The sequence below is a fragment of the Juglans microcarpa x Juglans regia genome, chromosome 3S, assembly GCF_004785595.1.
Source record: "Juglans microcarpa x Juglans regia isolate MS1-56 chromosome 3S, Jm3101_v1.0, whole genome shotgun sequence".
Taxonomy (NCBI): domain Eukaryota; kingdom Viridiplantae; phylum Streptophyta; class Magnoliopsida; order Fagales; family Juglandaceae; genus Juglans; species Juglans microcarpa x Juglans regia.
The window spans coordinates 22,036,474-22,060,039 of NC_054599.1; the positions used below are offsets into that span (position 1 = coordinate 22,036,474).

The 23,566-nt window shown below is 35.2% G+C and overlaps 3 protein-coding genes across 3 annotated transcripts; 2 read left to right on the forward strand and 1 right to left on the reverse strand.

The window, feature by feature from the left end:
* Positions 1-8,382: 8,382 nt before the first annotated feature.
* LOC121257410 (serine carboxypeptidase-like 45) lies at positions 8,383-11,486 on the forward strand. The gene is made up of 10 exons (XM_041158401.1): positions 8,383-8,663; positions 8,770-8,871; positions 8,968-9,063; positions 9,527-9,619; positions 9,730-9,803; positions 9,981-10,262; positions 10,382-10,506; positions 10,698-10,790; positions 10,934-11,051; positions 11,150-11,486. The coding sequence occupies exons 1-10, from the start codon at positions 8,411-8,413 to the stop codon at positions 11,297-11,299; spliced, it is 1,386 nt and encodes a 461-aa protein (XP_041014335.1). The 5' UTR covers positions 8,383-8,410; the 3' UTR covers positions 11,300-11,486.
* A 2,221-nt stretch (positions 11,487-13,707) lies between these two features.
* LOC121257412 (aspartokinase 2, chloroplastic-like) lies at positions 13,708-17,734 on the forward strand. Its single transcript, XM_041158403.1, has 13 exons — positions 13,708-14,247; positions 14,342-14,424; positions 14,546-14,586; positions 14,736-14,890; positions 14,985-15,134; positions 15,236-15,331; positions 15,503-15,619; positions 16,028-16,147; positions 16,234-16,326; positions 16,428-16,550; positions 16,693-16,809; positions 16,954-17,016; positions 17,099-17,734. Exons 1-13 carry the CDS (start codon positions 13,855-13,857, stop codon positions 17,258-17,260), a joined length of 1,713 nt encoding a protein of 570 aa, XP_041014337.1. The 5' UTR covers positions 13,708-13,854; the 3' UTR covers positions 17,261-17,734.
* Positions 17,735-17,849: 115 nt separating this feature from the next.
* Positions 17,850-23,318, reverse strand: LOC121257411 (auxin response factor 2B-like). The gene is made up of 15 exons (XM_041158402.1): positions 22,952-23,318; positions 22,708-22,823; positions 22,464-22,559; positions 22,270-22,326; positions 22,016-22,174; positions 21,810-21,894; positions 21,542-21,632; positions 21,197-21,361; positions 20,367-20,486; positions 20,180-20,255; positions 19,939-20,107; positions 18,958-19,817; positions 18,684-18,874; positions 18,365-18,539; positions 17,850-18,118 (listed from the first exon to the last, which is right to left on the reverse strand). Exons 1-14 carry the CDS (start codon positions 22,977-22,979, stop codon positions 18,407-18,409), a joined length of 2,346 nt encoding a protein of 781 aa, XP_041014336.1. The 5' UTR covers positions 22,980-23,318; the 3' UTR covers positions 17,850-18,118; positions 18,365-18,406.
* Between the last annotated feature and the right edge of the window lie 248 nt (positions 23,319-23,566).

The following is a 23,566-nucleotide window of genomic DNA, read 5'->3' on the forward strand; positions in this document are numbered from 1 at the left end:
GCCAAAAATCTAAAAATAAAAGTCTATACATACAGCCATCCATAAACGGCTATTTAGAGAGTGAGAGAGAGAGAGGAGAAAAAAAATAAAAATAAAGAAATGAAAGTGCAAAAGTCTGAAAATTCGTTTTGTCACCTCTCTGATGGAACTTTGTAAATTGGACGTTGGAAGCAGGGAATATTGAAGATGCCCTTTTCTCTTTTGAGAATGAGGTCCCTATAATATCTATCCTCTCGCGTCTGGTCTCTTTCACGCCATCTATATGGGCACTTAGCACGCGCTGCAGCGTCTGTTCTCACTACTTTACCAAAGGGAAAAAACTTCTTTGCCGCCTATATTTGACCGCACAAGTTGATTATGATCAATTTTTTTTTTTTTACTTAATGATTAAAGAAATAATTTTAAGTGTATTAGTATTTTTTTTATTTTTTAAAAATATTTAAATATATTAAAAAAATATGAATAGAAAAATAAAAAAAATTACAAAAACAACAAGCAGTGACAATGAGCGATGCTATTCAGGTGATGCTATTCATGCGACAAAGTAGCACCGCTCTTTACCAAAATATGATATGAGAAATTATATTTGAAGGGATGGTCGCATATTATTTTAAAAAATAAATAAATATAAAATTTATATAAAAAATTAATTTTTTCAATAATATATCTTACTTTTTTTTAAAAAAATGTGACACTTACACGGCTCAACACTTTATTCAAAGTACTCGTATTACAAAGTCCCATTACCCTAATTACCACAAAAGTTGCCCAGAAATTAGGGTTTTTAACTTTTCAATTATCTCGTGTGCACTCGAATACAAGACTGAGCCTTTCCTTCTCGGTAGACACCACAAGGACCCAAAAAAAAAAAAAAAAAGCATGGGAAAGAAAGGAAAGACACGGCAAATTCTAAAGTTGTTTTTGACCTAATCCACTTCTCTAACATATATTCACTTTGTGTACAATGGGATGGGCCATATTGATATGTACACACAGCTTGTTCATACTCTCATTATCTTAATCCAGATTAGATGAATGATTCTACTTCATGTGAGGCAAACCATCTTGAAACTAGGGTACCAAGATAATTAAGCTTTTATTTATTTCATTTTTTAAGCTTATCTATCATAACATATTAATATTGATTTAAAAGCCTGCTATATCAAGTGACAAGGCAGCATTAGTCGCTATCATCGAGTTGAAATCGACCTCGGCTTAAACCATAATCTCGTCAAGGAAATTGGTTGAAGGTATTGGGGGAGGATTTGATTTTTTCCAGCCATTTGCCAAAGGTGGTGGCAAGGGCTCACCCTTTGTTGATCTAGATTTATCTGAAGGTGCCACAACTGTATGAACTTTCATTTCCTTCCTCCCCCTGCAGTGGATTGTGGCCCCTTTTTTAAACCACTTGTCGACGTCAGGGCACCTAGAAATTAGTGCCCAAAAACGTGCACTTGACTAGGCACCAATAAAAATTTATCAATATTAGGAGTCAAAATGACATTCGACTAGGTAGAGCTAACATTTTGTTCTAACCTAGACTGCACCAATTGAATACAAACTTCCTCTCGGGTAGAAAGGAAAACCTCGAATCCACGCTCCTCGAGAACCGGAGACCATGAAGCCCTAATAGGGAATTCCTGATATGAGACCTTATCCACAGGGAATTCCCAACCATCACCCGCGACGAAGAGAAATTTACTCTGCCAAACCTTGGCGTGGGAATATTTTCACTATAACTGGATTATTTTATTGTGAGACCTAAAACTACAAAGATTCTCATCCAAGCGTCTAAATTCATGAAGAGAAAGGAACTCACGAGCCATGAGATCGGGATATTCATCATTCGTAGGCTCCAACACTCACTGCCAAAGAACGCAACAAGCCATTAAAATCCTCCAGACATTAGGCACTAGTTGGGTTGGAGCAAGTCTCAAGATGTCTAACATGTCATATACAGGTCGTACAAAAGGCAAACAAAGCTCCCATCACAAACATGGCAATGTACAGGGCAACATAAATGGACATACCTCTCACATCAACAGCTCCGAGGCGTTGGTCAAGCAGTCCTAAAGCCACCGAATCTGGGATGTTGAAGTTGTCCCTCACAGCGTCTAGTTCACGACTGGAAATGGTTGAAGACCATCAATAACCTTAAAAAATCGAGCGATGAGCATTTTCCCTTTCTCTGATAGGGTTAGTAACGGCACCTTCAGGACAAACAGGGGAATCACAGAGTTGTGAAGAACCAACCCCACTGGAGGAAGTCATATGATTGCTCTTAGAGGAAGCCATAGATTAGCAGTGGAAGTTGTGAGTGAGAGAGAGAGAGAGAGAATAAAACAGAGCACTCAAAAGAAGAAATAAGAGAATCGAAAAAGGAGAAGTGGGAAAGAGAGCGTCTAAAGACTATAAATACCTGTGATGGTTAAAGGGAAATGTGCGAAAGGGCGTGAAGGCAAAATGATATTCTGACAAAGGGGCACAAATGACGAAAAACTCAAATAACGAAGCGACATTATGATTACAAGTCCCATCACACTACGCGTGATGAGACTTCGTGGGATAATTGGAATGAGCTTAATACCACTCCGAGGCCTATGGGGTGCTTCACGGGCTTGGGCTACAACCCAAGCCAATAACCCAATCCCCTGAGAACTCAATCCATCTCAACCATTGAAAGAATAACCAATTGAGAGTCTCCTGGACAATAAAAACTATTCGATCATTTGGATTTGGCTAAGCTTTCCATCCCGAGACTTGAATTTTAAATAACAGATAAGCCCGCTATTTCATGGGCTCTATATATACATATCACCCAGGTATGTGAATGAAATTTGATTCATCTGTCTAGAAAATGATATTCTTATTGATCACTGACTTAAGCATTAGAGACGTTCTCCAAAACCCCCAAACCAAATAACTCTTTGGTTACAGGTGATCGTAGGTGTGAAACTGTCAAAAACATCCATAACATTGATATATATATATATATATATATATATATATATGCTAATATATCGTTTGTTGTGAAATTTATTTTATAACATAAAAATAAATAAATTTAAAATATAAGCACATTTCTTTTTAATCATCGTGTGATCCGCTTCAAAAACTCATTTTAATCTTCAAAATATGTATATAATGCTTTGACGTCTTCTTCCAGTTGCGAGTTTGTTTGTGTGGAAGTTAGTTGAGATGGGCAACAGAAAGGTGGGAAAGGCAATGTGCTCGCCGGAGTAGTTTTCGATATAAAAAAGTCGGGTGGGTGTTTGTGCTGTGGGGGATTTTTTTTTTCTTTTATTTTTTGGGGAGTGGGTACTGCGTAGGTCTTTTGTCTCTACAACTACAAGATGGTTGGTGCAGATTAATTGGTAAAATAAAAGAAATGTTTCACGTAGGATTAGTCTGTCTTGTCAGGCACGATTCAAAATGCCCTCCAACATCCTCAAGTGGAAATCATTCCCTCTTGACCCCATCGTTTAACAATTTAGCATTATTACGTTCACCGAAAATGGTTTCGAATAAAGATTTTGAACAGTATATTTTATTTATTTATTTTTTCATATATTTTTTTAATTACTATAAATATTTTTTTAAAAAATAAAAAATTTACAATATCATTAAAAAATATTTTTTTAATCACTAAATAAATAAAAAAAGACCCAAATTCGAGACCTATTTTCAAGACCCAAAATATTTCTCTTAAAAATTTTAACTCTATCACATACAAAGAGAAAGAGAGTCTTTTTAGCTCGCTCCAAATTCCAATCCATAAATATTTACATCTTCTTATAAATAGTGTTCTTCATTTTTTTTTAATTTGTCCAATTTCTTTCTATTATACTAGAATGAAAAATGATAAACGTACAATACTTTATACAATAATATTTTTAAATAAGAGATATTTTTGTAAAATATCTTATAAAACTAACATCATTTTACAAAAATATACTTATTTTATAACATGTGTTGTAAAAAGTATTGTGTAAAGTGTTGTATATTTATCACTACTCGTCATAAAGAAATTTTACAAAAAAAATTATAAATTAACATGATTTTATATGGTATATTATATATACTTTACAATAAAAGTAGGATGTAAGATTTTTCCTTCAAATTGAGAAAACTGCCAGATCAATTAAGGAATCGGTCGGTCTTAGTCCAAGAAAGTAAAGAAACTAAGTTTTCGGTCAGTCGTGGAGTAGGATTTTTTCACCTCAGACCAGATTAGACTGACTGAATTTAATAGATATAAGTTTTAAATAGTTTTTTATGTCATATTTTATAATTATTTTAAGTAATTATATAAATTAAAAGCAAGTAATTATGTGATTTTTTTTTCTAACTAATTACAAGTAATTATTTAATTCTCTTCTAACCTACTTATTTATAATTAGATTATATAAAAATTAAAGATTAAGAATTTTAAGACAAGGTATTAACTATTAATTATTGATAGTATGCATACTATTGACATTATTAATTTATTATACTTAATTAGCTAATTATATATTTAGTTAGACAACTTAGCTATATAATTCACTTAATATCTTTTTTATAATTTTATTAATTTTTTGTCAAAAGCTTGAAAAAAAATGACTCAAACCATAACATTTCGATAAGATTGATCGGAACGAACAAACCAATTAGTTTGGTCTAGATTTTTGGTAGATCGAAGAAATCGGTCCGGTAGGAAATTCTCCTCCAAGACCGATTACACCTCTAAAAGTAACGTTATAATTTAATTTATCATATCAAGTCACATCAATTGGTTGGATTATTTTTCTATGATCAGTTTGTGATTAAAACATTTATATTCTTATTATGGATTGATTTATAAATTCACATAAATTTTGGTAGAAAAAGAGGAAGGCTCAATCATACCAACATGGATTGAATTACCATGCTCTTATATATATATATATATATATATATATATATATATATATATATAGTTGTTTAGTCTAGCTGGTAGGCCAAATATAGGAATTGAAATCGTATATTACTAATTATTTAAGAAAAAAAAAAGTCAGCTAACTTTATTCTTCTATACAAATAAAAACATAATCATAAAAAAAAAGGCTCTTTGAGTAGAGGGGGGAAAAGTTGCAAAAAGAGAGGTGAAGAGTAATACTCCTCATCATCTTAACTTTCATCATTCTATAATGTGGTATTAGGTGATTGAAAATTATTTATTACAATTCACTTATAAACCTATAATTTAATGCCACATCATGAGACGATAGGAGGATGATAGAAATTAAGATGATGAATATATTTTTTCTTTTAAGTATAAGCATTTTTGTTCGGGTACAATGCAAACTACAATTTTAACTCTTTAAATATTTTGAAGGAAAAACCAAAAGGTGTGTGACTAATATATAAGAGAAATGTTTAGATACAAAAGAATTTCATAAAAATAAATTTATAAATTGACGTAATTTAACGTGGTACATTAAATTATAAAATTATTTTTATTGTAAAATAAATTTAATATATAACATAATGTTATATTAATTTATGAATTTATTTGTCACCGTAATATTTCTATATAAGGGGTCTAATTTTAGAAAAATGCATTCATTTTATTCTATTATGAAACACGTATTTCACATCTAACTAATATAATTTGTAATAAAAATTAGATTCAAATTTTAAAATATTTGAATAATATTTTACTATTGAAATAGTATCAAGACCTTACCTTGTTGCGTAAGAAAACAAAACATGCAATAACAGATCATTATAACTTGTCGTATGTAGCAGAAAAAATTATGAGTGGGGGGAAGCCTTTGGGACAATCTGGCAGCTGAGATGAGGCCCACGCATTAATAAATGTAATAGTGATTGGAGGGAAATGCTCCTTAATTTATAAAATTGACTTTTTTTAATCAACTCAAGCAACCAGCCGTCCAAAAAGTGCAATTTTGCAGAAAAGAAAAAAAATGTAAAAGAATGTAAAGGGATTGGATTTGATCATGATATGAGGAGTAGAATCAAACAAGGATCTATAGATTTCTTAGGGCTTAATATTTAAATATGTTTGAATATTAAGATGAGTTTAGATATATTTATGAGAAGTTGAAAAAGTTATAAGTCCCAAGTGTAAAAAAGTATTGAATTGAAAAAGGTTGTGAGTTCCACATGTAAAGATGTTTTGAATTTAGAAAAGTTTTGTTATTTAAGAGTTAAGTGTTTCGATATTAGACTTAATTTAAAATTAGATTGAACTGAGTTAGATTCAGATAAATTTAACATCCAAACAAGACCTTAATATTACTTATCCAACTTTACAGTTATTTTCTCTCTCAATTTACAAAATCAAATTATAAAAATTTTATCTTATAAATTAAAGTGATTTAACGTAACACATCTTGTTATAATTGTCAATTTATATGACTTCAGGCAATAAAATTGTTTTTTTATTTTTAAAGAATTTATTTATAGACCTAACACTCTTCTTTGTGTGTGAATATTCACATCAGATAAGAGCACTCACATTGGTTTGACTAAATAGAAGATTAATTAAAATTTACATAATTAATATAAAAAACACTCTACATTGGATTGATCAAATTTAAAATAAACTATATTTCTGTTACAGTGGTTGGTTAAAGATGAAGAACTACAATTGATTTATCAAATATTAAAATATTAATTTTTCACTCCAAGTAAAAATATTATTTAGTTTGTAATTAAGAAATTTAGATAGAAATTTAGATGAGTTTAATAAAATATTTTTTGTTATTAGCATTAAATGACTTTTAAAAATATGATTTTTTTAATCTTAATTTAATTAAAATATAATTATTATTAATATTAAATTGGTAGAATTATAAAATGTGATACAAATAAATTAAATAAAAAATTATTAATTTAATAATCTTTTATTATTATATAAAGAGTGAATAACTAATTTAACGTAGAAATTAAATTTAAATAGAATAAATAAATGTAAAAAAATATAATATTAACTAAATTTTAAAGGTATATTTAATTAAGCTAACGAAGATGCTCTAATAAAAGTGAGAGGAAAATAAAGAAGCAAGCTTTTCCCTAAAAATGCTTCTGCTGCCTGTCCACTTCCCTCGTCATTATTTCTCAGGTTCCGTGACCGAGAGGACCCCCCATTCACAATCTCACAGTGCGCAGACACAGAGATAGATATTGAAATCTTCAGAAGTGGGAGAGGGGATAAAAAAGCCTATATCGACAGGTCGAGGTCCGAGGACAGTAAATAGTAATTAAGATATTCTTGAATTTTTCACAGGGTACAACATCATTTTGCTTTCCCCCACCAAAATTCTAACCAATATGGTACCATAAAATTAGTGGCATATTTGCAAAATATTCTTTTTTCTTTACCACTCTTCTCTTTAATAGAAATGATGTTTATAATTATAATATATTTAAAAAAAAAAAGTAAATAAAGATAAGATCTACATAAAAAAACTAATTTTTTAATAATAAATTATATATTTTTTTAAAAGAGTATATATTACTTACATAATCTATAATTGTATGTAGTATTATTTATTTTTTTTTTTTTCAAATTTGTTTTTGTTGGATTCTCATGCTTTTACATATGTAGCATTATACATATGTACGTATAATCATTCACTGTGTGCGCAGGAGGGGATTCAAGAAAGAAAGTTAAAAGTACTGAGAAAGAAAAAGATTTGGATTCAGAATTTCGGATTTGTATTTCTTTTGTCCCTGAGTTTTTGTATTTGTACTTGTTATTTTGAGGCTTTGCTTCTTTTCACTGACATTAGCCTCATAAGTTCATAATCTTCTGGCATACTTTTCCTTAAATATAATCACTTTTCTGACTAATTTCCTTAGAGATGCACTCATTGTCACGTTCACCCATTTGATGAGAAAAAGCAGAGTACTCCATAACCTGTTACAGTCTTCTATTTTCTTAAAAAAAAATAAACTTTTACAGTTTCAAAGCAGAAGACAGTGAGAAATTTCCTGCTGACAATTTGGTCCAACACAAAAACAAAAACCAAAACAGTGAATCCTCCAACTTCCGTTAATAATTTCAGGACTTTAAAGTTGCTCAAAAAAGAAACAAAAACTTCAGGACTTTAAAGCACATTCTGTCCATTTTAAGAAGCATTCCAGAATCCACACCCTCAGCTGAGTCAGCAGACAGAGAGATATAAAGGAAGGGGGGGGGGGGGAGACCAAGCTCACACTGTCATCTGTGATCTGAGTCTCTTACATCACTTTCAGGATTCAGCTCCTAGTCCTTCAAAAGGGACAAAAGTTCAAATAATGCTAATTACAAAATAGAAGAACTCCAGCCCTATTTATAATGCCCCCCACTGGGCAACATCTGAGCTGCTCCTCATTCTCTCCTTAAAACTCTCTCCAGGTGCTTTTCTTTTGGGGTTGGATCATGCTTTCTCTACCATTGAAAACCAAGGCAATGGCTGTAGCTTTGCTTCTGCTACATTTTTTTACAGCAGCAGTATCTTCTCCTTCTCAGGTTGATAGAATTGACAGGTTGCCGGGTCAACCCCAAGTCGGGTTCGGGCAGTATTCAGGTTATGTGACCGTTGATGCTAAAAAACAGAGAGCTTTGTTTTACTACTTTGCTGAAGCTGAGGTGGATCCAGCTTCAAAGCCTCTTGTTCTCTGGCTAAATGGAGGTCCAATTACTCGTTTACGATTTGACTTTTTTTTGTTTTCCCCTTTAATTAAAAAGAGAGCCAATGGGCTTATTTAAATTTTGAATGTCTGGAAATTTTCTTGCAGGTCCTGGTTGTTCTTCATTAGGAGTTGGGGCATTTTCTGAAAATGGGCCATTTAGGCCAAGTGGGGAGGTACTTGTCAGGAACCAATATAGCTGGAATAGAGGTATGAAAAGTTTATCCATTTGTTTCTGAGTTTGTTGTTTGGTTTCATGGGTAAAGGGCGATTCTGATCTTTACTTGTATGCTCTCAAATTTGCAGAAGCAAATATGTTGTACTTGGAGTCACCAGTTGGAGTTGGGTTTTCTTATGCAACTGATTTCTCCTCTGATGAGGCTGTAAATGACAAGATCACAGGCATGCTTCACCAATTTCATTGTTCAATACTTACTCTCCACCAAACTTCTTTTCTTTTCTAAAATTTCTTGATTTTCCTTCCCAAATTTCCTTGTACAAGTCTTGTAAGCAAAGAAAGATAAGCCTATTTTTGTTCAGGAATAAATTCATGACTGAAGAAGAAACAAAATTTCTACACCGAAAATCCGAGTCAACTTCTTTTTCCTTTTTCTTTTTCTTTTTCTTCCTTTTTTATTATTATTTATATTTATATTTTTGAGGTGATCCTTTGTTCTCCATAGGAAAGCTTTTGATTTCTTTCTACACAAAGAGGAGTTGGCCAAAAATTCTTTTCTACAAAAGCTCAATATGTCATTTGGTGTAGCACTATTAATCTTTCACTTTACAGTTATAAGGACCTGACCTTTGCAGAAGGCTACCTTTGGTTTCTGACACTTTTAACCTTTATATTTGTCGTTTATAGCCAGGGACAATCTGGTGTTCTTGCAAAGATGGTTTGAGAGATTCCCACTATATAGGAACAGAAGTTTGTTCATTACGGGGGAGAGCTATGCTGGTATATTCTTTTGTTGTTTCAACACGATCGTATGCCTTCCTTCAGTCAAATAAGATAAACAGGAATAGAGACTGAGTAGCTTTTCTTTTCTTTTTACTGCTCATATCCAGGTCATTATGTTCCCCAACTAGCAGAACTCATGCTTCAAATGAAGAAGGAGTTGTTCAACTTGAAAGGCATTGCTGTTAGTATTTTCCCAAAATTTCCATCTACTCACTTAAAAACCGCTCATATACACTGGATGTTAACTTATTTGCAATATAATTCGATGAACAGATAACTAATTCAAACCCAATATTTCTGAGACTTTCAATTTGCCCGTAAATTCTTGTTCTAAGATGCGTTTCTCCTCCGGTTGCAGTTGGGTAATCCTGTCTTAGAGTTTTCCACGGACTTCAATTCAAGGGCTGAGTTCTTCTGGGCGCATGGATTGATATCGGATTCTACATACAAATTGTTCACTTCTGTTTGTAACTATTCACGATATGTGAGTGAATATTACAGAGATAGTGTTTCTCTGATTTGTTTAAAGGTGATGAGCCAAGTGAATAGAGAAACCAGTAGATTTGTGGACAAGTATGATGTTACCCTTGATGTCTGTATATCGTCTGTGTTCTCACAATCCAAAGTCCTGAGTCCTAAGGTGAGTACTTACATCATTTGCTGGCATTTCCATCCACTCCAAACTGGATTCCATATTTAAATTGCCTTTATGAATCAAATATAAACAACTCAGTAATTCTGGTTTTCTTTGTCCAACAGCAAGTTGGTGAGACAATAGATGTCTGCGTGGAAGATGAAATAGTAAATTATCTAAACAGGAGAGATGTGCAGATGGCTCTTCATGCACGTCTTGTAGGAGTACGTCGATGGGCTGTTTGTAGCAAGTACTTCTCTTCTAACATAAATCAGATTAATACGTCTTGAAAGACATGAAATATACAAGTTTGCAAGGCTTTACGCTTGAAAGAAAAATGAAGTTTTGCACATTCCTCTTCTTTTAAATCTTTGGTCGTTTGGGGGTGATTTTGTTTCATTAAGTTCTTAAAAAACTTATTCTCTGCCATGTTTATTGCAGTATCCTCAACTATGAGCTACTTGACTTGGAGATTCCAACAATCTCAATCGTTGGAAAACTCATCAAGGCAGGAATCCCAGTCTTGGTTTACAGGTAAATGCATATGGCCTTTACTCTTTCATGTTTTAAGGTTACCAATATTAGTTGAATAAATGAATGCAAAAAATAAAAAAATAAAAAAAACTTGTATCCTGAAGATCATTGTTATTGACTACATATTGATTTCCAAATTACAGTGGAGACCAAGATTCTGTCATCCCTTTGACTGGAACAAGAACATTAGTTCGTAGACTAGCAGAGGAATTAGGACTGAAAACTACTGTGCCGTACAGAGTCTGGTTTGAAGGGCAACAGGTGAATCTAGTTGAAAAATACTCAGGTCTTAATAATTACTAGGTGTTATTACTGAGAAGTTTGTTGTTCTAAATAGATTTTCAATGCCTTACCTTCAGGTTGGTGGCTGGACTCAAGTTTATGGTAACATTCTTTCATTTGCCACCATTAGAGGGGCATCCCATGAAGCTCCATTCTCGCAGCCGGAGCGATCACTTATGCTGTTCAAGTCCTTCTTAGTAGGCCGGCCACTTCCAGAAGCATTCTGATCTTACTGATCGGATATTGTACCAGATACTCGATCAAGTTTGTATGTAAAGTTTGATTGCAAAAAGATTAATCAAACTGCATTTGTTTGTTTGTTGGCTCCTTGGATTTGTCCATTCTGTGAATGTAAAAGAATTTTGTAAAGATCTCAAGTGAAAGGGAAAATAAGTGTTTCTTTGGTTCTTTTTAGTGCTATTTGTTCTTATTACAGATTTAAATAAATTAATAATTCAAAACTTAATGGCCGTTTCAAGAGAATGTGAGATTTAGCTTAAATGCTGAGAACTTCTCTGTTATGAAGGTGATTCTTATCAATATTACTTCAGCCATTGTCAAATTCCTAGTATGCAAAGAGCATTTGAAAATAATACCTGGATGCAATAAAAGATTCGTTCACAGCACTACAGCATGAGAAAAGAATTTCTGCAGTAAGTAATGCTCCCAAGAATTCATAGGGCAAGGGGAAACTACAGTGGGAGCTTCTACCTGCATTTTCAAACAACTGAACTTCAAAGCCAATATGGGTTTTGACAACAACACAGACATGCTGAGATTTTATCCATCCTCTGTGGTCCTTAGCTGTAGAGTCGAAGGAATTGCTTCTAATTTGTTCTGAATAACACTCTCTATCAGAGTATGGGAATAGACCCTGATGCTACTGCTGTCTGCACTGCTCACACCCTATATGTAGAGTCCTTGGTGATGCTTGGGCAGAAGAAAAAGTAAGTAATTTGGAGGCCCAAGGAAAGAGAGAAAATAAAAAAACCTGCACTTGATCTGGCGAGAGTACTTTGAGTAGGTTGGGAACTTGGGATACGGCCACTGCAATTTCACACCACAGAAGTTTTTAGCTGTCAACAATTCCAAACATAATGATCGTTTAACTTCTGCCCACCTACTAAACCTTGCTAGCACGAGGGAGCAACTAGAAGCCCACACAAGAGTTCCTCTTGAGGTTCATGTCGGAATAGTCCTCTGAATATATCTCTCTACAAGCCCACTCATCCTGATCTTTGATGTTTGGCTAGAAAATATGAAAGGACAATCATTTTCACAACCTTTCATACAAGCTTATTTTAAATTAATGATATTTTTGTAAAATAATATATAAAAGTAATATCATTTTATAGAAATACCTTCAATTTGAAACATGGTTGTAAAATGGGTGTACGTGTACCATTATTTAACATGAAAGTTGAAACTCTCACACTTGAGGTAAATAAAAATCAACAGTAAGGCTGCATTTGGGTACTAAAGTGATATCAGATAATTTGAGTTGATCTTTGAATAATAGTGTTTTGTAAATCCTATTGAAATGTATTTGAATGTTTGACGTAGGTTGATATATGTTTAACTTTTTATAAAAAGTTGAAAAAGTAGTGGATTCTATCAATGATTGATTTGAAATAAGTTGAGATGAGTTTGACACCCAAACATATCCTATTTACTACTGAAAGCCTCATAATCCAATCCACCTTTTGCACCATAATCGCTGATGGAGAATTATATATGGAGAACAAAAACTCATCCATTTGAATGCCTTCCTTCAACATCTCAGCAAACAATGCCGAGGGATCAATGTCTCTTATTACATAAACATTATGGTAGAGACTAGAGAGATTTGATGTTTCCATTTACAATGGCCATGGTGATGCATGTCACTTCAATACATCAGGATAAAAATTAAGCAAAATTTTATTTAGTACCCCAAAATACAACTCAATTTCCAAATTAGATCTCAAACTATCAAAACCAACAACTGAACCATATATTTTTTAAATGAATTATCTCAAAATGTTCTTACTGAAATTTAGCCAACTAATAATATAAATGAATGGTATGAAATAACAAATGAAAGTACTTCTTACCATTTACCCATAAGAAAATAACAAAAAAATATTAAAAATATGAATTGTGGAATATTTCCTTATTATTATTAATTATTATTATTTAAAATGTAAATATGTAGTTTTAACTTTGTAACAGGGGTATATACTATATATGCTTATTGATAAGATGTGAACATAAATAATAAAATATATTTATTTTATAAATTTAATTTTTTGGGATAACCGATGATTTCATACTGAAAAGAAGTAGTTTTGAATTTGAATTTTGGAATATTAATGTTACACACATCATATTTTACAATATATTTCATAACAGTGTTTTAATATGAAAGTATTTTTATAAATTGATGTTATTTTTAAAATTTTATTTTATAAAAAAAAATCTCATTGAAAATATAATAAATATTGTAGGTAAATAATTTTTTCTATAAATTAATATAGACGAATAACAGCGAGTGAGTCAACTAAACTTACAGCGAAAGAAACGGCTTCCCGCTGCAGCGCACGATATCTATTTTTCATTACGACTTTCCCTCCTCACCACCCTCCCTCAGCTCCGATATCCAAAGTCTTAACAATCATAACGGACGCATAAAAAACCTCTCCTGCATTTTTGCTTTCGACTTTCATGTGCTCTCCGAATTGAGGAAATCCAAGACCACGTAATTCGCCGATACAACATCTGAGTATATCCACTCTCTGCAACAATGGCGGCTTCGTTGCACGCACACGGTCTCAAATTTTCGAGTCACAGATTCATGAACCGGCTCGGATTCTCGAATTCCGTTGCTTCGCGTTCTAGATTGTTCTGTGAGAAAATTGGTGATTCTTCTAGGAGGAGAGCGGCCACGATGAAGCTAGTAAAAGTCGGTGCCAAGAATGGAGGAGGAGTGCAGGCTGTGCTTAAAGAAAACGTGATAGGGAATCAATTTTTTGGTGGAAATGCGGAGGGTTTCACGTGTGTGATGAAGTTCGGTGGATCGTCCGTGGCGTCGGCGGAGAGGATGAAAGAGATCGCCACTCTTATTCTCAGTTTTCCAGAGGAACGGCCCGTCGTTGTTCTCTCTGCTATAGGAAAAACTACTAACAAACTGCTTGTGGTAATTTACACACGAACAAAAGACAAAGAAATTTAGAATTTTTATCATGTCGTATTGAGAGCGATAATTATGAAGTTGAATGCTTGTAATGAAGGCCGGAGAGAAGGCTGTCAGTTGTGGAGTCTCTAATGCTTCGGAAATCGAGGAATTGGGATCTGTAAAGGAGCTGCATCTTAGGTTTGACGGTTATATAATAATTTCTTTCTATTTTGAAGTGTTTTAATTACTGCTAGAGAAATAGCGCTCTATAGCCATTTTTCCATGATGAGAAAGTATGGTGTTTTTTTATCATTTTCAGGACGGTAGAAGAACTTGGTGTTGATCGCTCTGTGGTCTCTGGTTAGGATTCTTTAATTTAAGCGCTGAAAGAGTCTTTCTTTTCGTTTGTGGAAATCAGTTACTTATTCTGAATGTGCTACAGAATTGTCTGATCTTGAGGTGGGTAATAAGGGTTTATTTTTTGTGCTCGCACGCGTGATATTTTACAGCTCTCTTGGAAGAACTAGAGCAACTTCTGAAAGGAATAGCTATGATGAAGGAGTTAACACCTCGCACGAAAGACTACTTGGTTTCATTTGGCGAGTGCATGTCCACGAGAATCTTTGCTGCTCATCTGAATAAAATCGGTATTAAAGCACGCCAAGTATGTATTATTCTTCATCATTCGTGTACTCTTTTGTTTTCCAACCATTGATTTCAGCAGCAACTTACAGTTTGTTGCTATGTGAATTTTGCAGTACGACGCATTTGATGTTGGTTTTATAACCACAGACGATTTCACGAATGCAGACATCTTGGAAGCAACTTACCCAGCTGTTGCCAAGAGATTACATGGTGATTGGGTTAAGGATCCTGCAATTCCCGTTGTTACCGGCTTCCTTGGGAAGGTCTTACTGAACTGCAGTTGCATCCATTTCACTGCTGAGGAGTTACTCTTAATCTTTTAGTATATTAGCAAGATTTTGCAATGTGCTTTCTCTTACTGTAGGGCTGGAAATCTTGTGCGGTTACCACCTTGGGTAGGGGCGGTAGTGATTTGACAGCTACAACCATTGGCAAAGCTTTAGGCTTGCAGGAAATTCAGGTCAGAATCAGAACCTGAATTCACTTACTGGAGGAACTCAAATGTGCAAATGGGCAGTCTCATGCATGTATTCATAAACACTTTCTATCTGGAACTAGTTCTAGTATAGAAATTTTAGTGGAGAAATTTATGTGAATCCTCTTTTGATAGATATTAACAGAATTTTAACAGGTGTGGAAAGATGTTGATGGCGTCTTGACCTGTGACCCTACCATTTATCCACGTGCTGAACCTGTACCTTATTTGACATTTGACGAGGCAGAGGAGCTTGCATGCTTTGGTGCTCAGGTTAGTTTTATCATTATCTTGCTTCTTGCAGTTTGGAGAATGCCCAGTATTCATATCGGGCAGAAGTTGGGATCTAAAAAGAGAGGGAGAGGGTGTCACAGCTTTTAGAGATTAGAGAATGCCCAGTACTATGTATACCAGACAGAAGTTGGGATTTAGAGAGACAGAGGAGCTTAAGTACCAAGTAACCAAAGCGTGTTTTTGGAGTTTGTTCATAGCTGTTAGTAATATCCATGTTGTACTTTTATTTGCACTGTTGCACATATCTGTAATTGTGATAAAATAAATTATTGGGATTCGGCTAGCATGTTAATATCTGAGAGATAAGGTTGGGCTGTTGCACTTTGATTTTTGGTGAAGACAAGGGCACAAGGGAAATTTAATTTTCATATTATGCCCTGTATGCAGGTACTACACCCACAATCCATGAGACCAGCCAGAGAGGGTGATATCCCTGTTAGGGTCAAGAATTCATACAACCCTCAAGCTCCCGGCACCCTCATTACTAAAACAAGAGATATGAGCAAGGTTCGTTGCAGGTGAAAATTTTTCATCCTAATGTGTGGAGGAATTCAACAGTACTGACATTTTTCTTCACGTAAATGCAATTACAGGCTGAGCTGACCAGCATAGTTTTAAAGCAGAATGTTACCATGGTGGATATCGTCAGTACCCGCATGCTCGGTCAAGTCGGGTTCCTTGCAAAGGTTAGAAAATGTTTCTTTAACTTGAATTTGTTCTTCCACCAGTTGCCTTCATGGCTTATGCTAGTGGTAATGTTATTTGCTCTATATATTTCTCCCAGTAGGTGTTCTCAATATTCGAAGGTTTGGGCATATCTGTGGACGCTGTGGCTACTAGTGAAGTTAGTGTATCTTTGACATTAGATCCTTCTAAACTTTGGAGCAGAGAACTGATCCAGCAGGCAAGTCTATGAACATTATTTATTTTCTTACTCCAATTTGCTTGCAAGGACTCCCGCTCGTGAATTTGTGGCTGTGTGGATATTTAATGCTAAAACCTCTCTCAATTGGTGTATTAAATCCATTTGCTCCCATTTTTCATCTGATCAGGAACTTGAACGTGTAGTGGAAGAGCTTGAGAAAGTTGCAGAGGTGAATCTCCTGCAATATAGATCAATCATCTCTCTCGTTGGCAATGCTCAGCGTTCCTCGTTGATGCTTGAGAAGGTGTTATTCCCTCATAAAACTTTGTGGAGATTATCTTGAGCTATATTCATTTCAATATTTAATTGAATCCTAGTTTTGTGTCATTAGCACAACAGATTCTCTTTCCATCTTTTTCATAGGATAAAACCTCTTCCTTTTTGGCAGGTATTTCGTGTTCTACAAAGCAATGGAGTTAATGTTCAGATGATATCACAAGGGGCGTCAAAGGTATTTCCATCATAATTCCTGTAAATACTGTGGCATTTTTTCAAAAAAAAAAAACTAAATACATATCGTTGGTATCAATCAGGTGAATATTTCATTGATAGTAAATGATAGTGAAGCTGAACAATGTGTGAAGGCCCTTCACCGCTACTTTTTCGAGAGCGATGGTGCTGTGCATCTGAACCGATTATTGGATGGTGAACACAGGAATGGCTCGGCTCTACCATTGCGGGTAGAAAAGCATTGACCCATCATTCTTTTTCTGTTTTCTTCATACGCAACGGTCTATTTTAATGGATAGAAAAAAAAAATACTGCATATTACATTCTCAATTGTACTCTTATCTACCTATCTTAGTATCATTAAATTTGTCATTAATAATTAACCTAATGATTGATGGGGAATAAGAAATGTTGGGTCCTTTAGTACCCTTTACAATGAGTTAGACAATTGAAATTCAAATTCAAAAGTGAGGAAATGTTTGTATTTTTTTTTTATCTAATTTATTAGAGTTAGTAATCAAATAATTCCACATTGGAAAAGAAAACATAATTAGCTTATAAACAGAAATTAAAATTAACAATTTTCAAGAAGTCACTAAGAAAGCCAAGTCTCAAATAAACAACATAACAGAATTAAGAGAGAGAGATAATATTTGTAATCGTGAGTGTGCTAACATCGCACAATCCCTTTAAAAAAAGTGAATAAATACAGGATCTATTTTTTTTTAATAGTGGATCTCTCACTCTTTTTCAAAATGATTGCACAACAGTTGCACACTCCACGATTGTATTTAGCATTAATCGTAAAGTAAAAGATCATGACAATTTACAAGGGTCTTAAATACTTTCTAGCTCTTGGCATATACTATTACTCGAACATTATAAGCAAATTATCTGTACATTTGATACAGCAATTTTTCTTATCCAACCCACCAAAAATAGAAAAAACAAAACACTATATACTACAGTGATTTGCAATTGAACCAAAACTGCATGTAGTAGACAGTTTATACTGTTAAGCATCGACCGCAAAAGATAAGGGCTTCCCTTCAAAGGCCAGTTACCCCGCACACCCTAAAACGTAGACTTGCCAGCTCCACAACCTGAACAAACACGATGAGAATAAAAATGACTTCTAAATTCCTAGTTAATCAGCCATCTGAGTTAAGAATGCACAGCAAAATCTCCCTTCTTTCGTCTCCCAATTAAGGCAGAAATATTCTGAGTTACATTAAACTAATGTCCAATCGGTTACTAGGAAGTACAACAATCTTTAAGGTTTACCCATAAAATCAGAGTTAATGCATTCCAAACTTATTAACAACCATGTAAAGTCGTAGATACCAAACCTGTTTTTGGGACTCACACCTGAAGTAGTGTCAAATCATTCATTATTTTGAACCCATCTTTCGGCGTGCAACTGGTGAGATCTGATTGACTTTGGGATTCAAGGGTTGTGGTCGCATCTTCTGAACCTCCTCTCGAGTATAGATAAAGATCTCACGGACCATGCTACAGAACTCTCTGCATTATATGGAAACGTGATTGGAATTAAAACATGATGATGTGAACATATAAGAAATTAAGTAGAGAAACACGGTCTTGGTTGAAGGATAGAAAGAAAGGAGAGGAATAAAGAACAGAGAAAGGCAGAACTTGAGTACTTACTGCCAGGGATCATCTCCAACAAGCATCATATCACCCTCATTATCAGTAAAAACCACCATCCACCTCTTATTGGGAGCAATTAATTCACCGTTCAACTCAAACATATGATCCAACTCAGCCATCAATCCATTGTAGTCATCAAACTTGGTGAGGTCCACAGACTGCCCAACAGGAACCCCCAGCTTGTGAACCTGTTTTCAACAGATATAAGACGATGAATTCTAGATGGAAACACAGGTTAGACTTTATATTCAGTTGTCTAAGAGGAGAAAACCTTGATAAAAGATCCGGTTGAACTGCTCTGAAGCCTGTCCTGGACATTTCTAGAAAGCCGCTCAGAGGCTTGAAAAGACCTCATTCGTTCATCATCTTTAATTGATATCTCTGAAGAAATTCGGCACACAGCTTTCTGCGACCCTGGGTCCGACACCAAATCTTGCAGCTGATCTGATGGAGAAGCAATTTGCCCTTCTGTCCTATGCATGAAATTTTCATGTGGTGTGGCTGGTTCTGTGGCCAAATGACTACTAATGAGTGATATACCAAAGAGTTTGCAACTGCCATCTCCCTTGGATTTCATTTCTTCTTTTTGCAAAAACAGAGGCTGTTGTTTCATCAGTGATGTACAGGGAGAATCCTCGATACTTGTAGGTGGCAGCAGAGGTAACAACCTATTAACCGGATGCTGCTCAACTGCTGGTGCAGGATGTTGTATGCCACATTCCGTCATATTAAATGAGGGATGCAACATGGACTGGGAAAATGTAAATAAATTTGATTTTTGATTCTGATCTAAAACACGCTTCTTCAATCGATCCGCATTATCAGAATTTTGATCAATAAAGGGCCAATGGAACCCGTAAGGAGTCAGAGAGCGTGATACTGGACTTCTATAGTTCATCTCATGCATCATTTTAGGGGCACTGTCATCTGGCCCCACTCTTTCACCAAAACTCGATTCAGTTTGATTCTTACCCTGTGTCTGAGTCCATAAAGGGGGGTTTTGTGTAGTGTCTGACTCATTATTCTCAGCACAGACACCACCTCCCAATCCCATGGTTGATATTGCCTGATCTTGCAGGGTCTTTAATAACCCTTTCTCTGGTGAAAGGTCAACACTAAATTTAGGCAAACCTGATCATGTAAATGATGGAGCTTAACAACAGTGTCTAAATAAACTGCAATCGCAGCATAACAGTGACAGAGGTGAAACAATAAACAGTTATGAAGCATGTGTCCACCAGTTGTTCTATACCTTCCCTTGTAGGAACAAAGGAATCAGTAGATGACGATACCATGTTCCCACGAGGCCTCTTTGATCGGCACACTGGATGGGCATCCAGAGTAGGAGTCAAAGCAAGTTCTATATTCCAAGGGGAAACTCTTTCTGGACGATGGATGGGAGAAGTTTCATCCCATCGAACCTGCAAAAGAACACAAGGTTTAGCATGTAAAGGATTATGAAATTCAAGGACTTATGCACTGTAAGTTAGTACCTTCAGGCATCTCCATTTTGATCCCGGCCACCTTACAGAATCGGCATCCTCGGTTCCAATCACCGTGCCAGAGAATCTAGTCCATGGAGGCAAAAGTTCCACAAATCAACCAAATTCTCTTTTCATTTTTCCTCCTCTTTTCATAAAGTTTGAAAAATGATAAGCAGGGTTCAATAAAAGATCATACCTCTGTTCTGGAGCGTCTTCACCCTCAAACCTCATCTTGAACTTCATCCCTATAGCACAGTTGTTCTTGACAGAGTCCATATATTTATCAAAGGGTACAATAAATGCAGCTGGGCTAGTCCTATAACATATCATGTATAAGAAATTCATAGATTGGAAAAGCAGTATGCCAAGGATTAAAAAAATAAACAGGATTACACCATACACACTCAGTTTGCATGACATTACTGCATTAAAAAATATGTATAAAGCTCAATACTAGGCATAATTTATTCCATGAATGAATATACTTTAGACAATATCAGGAGATCAGAGCACACGAAAAAAACCATGCACTGTAACATGACACAGACTGACAATTACTTCAGTTGAAATGTATTGTTTAGACAATATTCCTGTAATCAACAATATTCTCATTCTCTACTTTAGACACTCTGAAATTGTTTTTTTTTTTTTGTTTTTAGGCACTCTGAAATTGGCAGCAACTCTCTCTAGACACGACCTCCTATTAACAAGGTTGAAAGTGATTTTTTTTCTTTTTCTTTCTAGCAATATTACACAACCTCCCAAACCTACACACACCATATAATTTTAAAATTTAAAATTTAATTTAATTTTTTATTTTTTGAGTTTATTTTTTTTAAACTAATTCAATTCTTTTATTCATTATTCATATATTAAATCTTTGATAAAAGAAAAAAATAATAAAAATTAAAAAAAAGTGTGGTGTGCAGAGATTGTGTGAAAAGTAGGAGGTTGTGTAGATTTTTTCTATGTGGTATATAAGAAATTGTCACTCGATGATAGGAAGGTAACGAAAAAATTACACACCTTGGCTTGTAGTAGACAGTGAACATGGTACTCGTATTAACAGCGTGCCACGCTGTTGCAAGGACACCAATATGCATACTGTGACTAGATATGACAGAAGACGGAATATTACTTCCGTGCCTCATTGCTCTTCTTACCCCCACACGAAGTTCCCCAGTTTCACCTCTGAGAGCAAAAGGATCTAGAAACTGATCAGACAAAAATGTTCTACCACCACATAACTATTTTACATGCCACATTTCATATGGTTGCAACATGGTACAATCTGTAGTCATTAGTGAACCAATGAAAAGCTGAAACTGGGATCACAATCATAGAAACTGGTTTGAAAATAAAGAGACAAACCTCAAGAAGATAAAAGCATCCCCAGCAGCAAGCTTTTTGGAGCTGACGAAAAGACTCCATCCACTCTGAAGAAGATGCCTCCTTGGTTGACCTGACATTCACATTTACAATTCACGATTTCTCATTTTAATGAATACAATGTATGGACAAGTTTCATGCTTCAATCAAATTTTACAACGGATACTTTGCAAACGTATATTGGACCAAGGAATCAAATAATTGCTAGGTCAAGATTTAAACAAAAGTCACTGAAGGTACTTGATATTACCTCGAAAAATATGACGAAAACGCCATTCATTTCCATGCAAATCCGTGGTAACCAACTCCTGAGTCGGAGGTTGCTTGGACATGTCCTGCAAAAAAAGGAGCAATTTCAATGCTTCTCAGAACTCAAATGAAGACCAAGGTATGATGTAATTACAGAATAAAAGAAGCGAGCCACTAAAAAGACACAAGATGAATAGCCAAACCAACCAGTGGAGGTAGGCATTCATCGGCATGGCGTCTCAACACCGAGAAACCACCATGAGTGCTTGTATCGGAGGCCGTAAGCGTCTTACAAAAGGAATATACACGAGGCCGAGGATGGGAAGAAGCCGAAGTACCCTTCTCCTCCACCGAGTTCTCGCCTTGCTGTTCAGAACAAACATAAGATTCATACTTTATTATTTCCATATTTTAAATTCACGTCCGGAATTCCATAAACGATCACTTTCAGAATCACGTACTTGGAGTTCAGGAACCAAAGTCACTTGAGCATACACTTCATCGGTGTCTGGTTCAGCCTTCCTCGATCAAGTTTAAATTTCAGTTCAGTACCAAGAAAAGGGGGGGAAAAAACTCAATTGAGAGCGTGAATGGGAGCACCGCAGTAAACAAAAAAGTGCGCCTCCAAAATTTTTAAGTGACGGCAAGCTCTTACCTTCAATTGAACATTGAGAACGCGACAGAGAATTTTCTCTGGAAGATCATAAGCTGGCATCTGCTGCTCAGCCACTTGATTCATCGAAGCCTCCACCTATACATGCATCCGTACATTTACATAAACATATAGACATAGAAACAAAATTAGTTCAACGAAACGCATTGCAGATTTGCACCTCCATATCAAGAATCGGAAAAGTGCAGAAGAAATTGAACAAAATCCGAAGAGATTTATATAGTACCTGCTCGATGTGACCCTGAGGAAAATAGAAAACTAGCTCCCCCTGGAGAGGCACCGTGACCAGAGGTCCCGCACATGCATGCCACAGCTCCTTGTATAGCGCATCCTCCTCCGAATCTACACCATCCACCACCAGAAAAACAAAGAGCAGCGATTCTAAAACTCCCGATTGCTACATATAACAAACAGGGTAATCATCAACAAAAAAACGCAATTCAAAGCCCCTGGAATTGATTAAACTTTACCAGCCACCGGGACACTCGAAGACGCCATCTCTCAGATAAATTCTCAACACAGACCTCTACCAATCCGCAGCCGATTGACGATCATCACCGTCCGAACAATCAAAATAACCTCGGAACACAACAACAGCGGCAACAATTAAAAAAGTAACTGTAATTCTATATTTAGATACTTAAGAACAAGAGAAACCGCATCATCTCCTCGATTCAAGAGCCACTTTCTGCCATCTCTTTGGCCTGTCGCCGACTATGTCCTTTTTCTCTGAGACCGTTTCTGCAGACTGCTGCATCACTGCCGCTGCCATTACTATTCGTACGTCTGCAGAGAGCACCACACCTTTATTCACGCTCTTTTAGTTTTCTCTTAGCGAGTTTGTGACTGACTCTCTCCCTTATATTTTTCCTTTAATATTTTTTATTTTTTATATAAAAAAATTAATTTTCCAACTACTTTTAGAAACGGAACCGAATTATTGTCCTACCTTGGGCAACCGGTTACTGTACTATACTGATCTCTTTGTCCTCTAATCAACAGGCAAACGGGGATGGTAAACATGACCATTCAGTGCTCACCGTAACGTCGTTAGCTTTACGGGGCACGTTTCGAGCTTCAATTGG

Excerpts from the sequence above, each read along its gene's own strand:
- LOC121257410 (XM_041158401.1), top strand. The coding sequence starts at position 8,411 with ATGCTTTCTCTACCATTGAAAACCAAGGCAATGGCTGTAGCTTTGCTT. Across the intron at positions 9,804-9,980 it reads TCAACTTGAAAGGCATTGCT|TTGGGTAATCCTGTCTTAGA; the intron begins GTTAGTATTTTC and ends CTCCGGTTGCAG. Across the intron at positions 11,052-11,149 it reads TCTGGTTTGAAGGGCAACAG|GTTGGTGGCTGGACTCAAGT; the intron begins GTGAATCTAGTT and ends CCTTACCTTCAG.
- LOC121257412 (XM_041158403.1), top strand. The coding sequence starts at position 13,855 with ATGGCGGCTTCGTTGCACGCACACGGTCTCAAATTTTCGAGTCACAGA. Across the intron at positions 14,587-14,735 it reads TGATCGCTCTGTGGTCTCTG|CTCTCTTGGAAGAACTAGAG; the intron begins GTTAGGATTCTT and ends GATATTTTACAG. Across the intron at positions 15,620-16,027 it reads TTGCATGCTTTGGTGCTCAG|GTACTACACCCACAATCCAT; the intron begins GTTAGTTTTATC and ends CCCTGTATGCAG.
- LOC121257411 (XM_041158402.1), bottom strand. The coding sequence starts at position 22,979 with ATGGCGTCTTCGAGTGTCCCGGTGGCTG. Across the intron at positions 22,824-22,951 it reads TTCGAGTGTCCCGGTGGCTG|ATTCGGAGGAGGATGCGCTA; the intron begins GTAAAGTTTAAT and ends TGGATGGTGTAG. Across the intron at positions 20,487-21,196 it reads ACTGTCTACTACAAGCCAAG|GACTAGCCCAGCTGCATTTA; the intron begins GTGTGTAATTTT and ends GATATGTTATAG.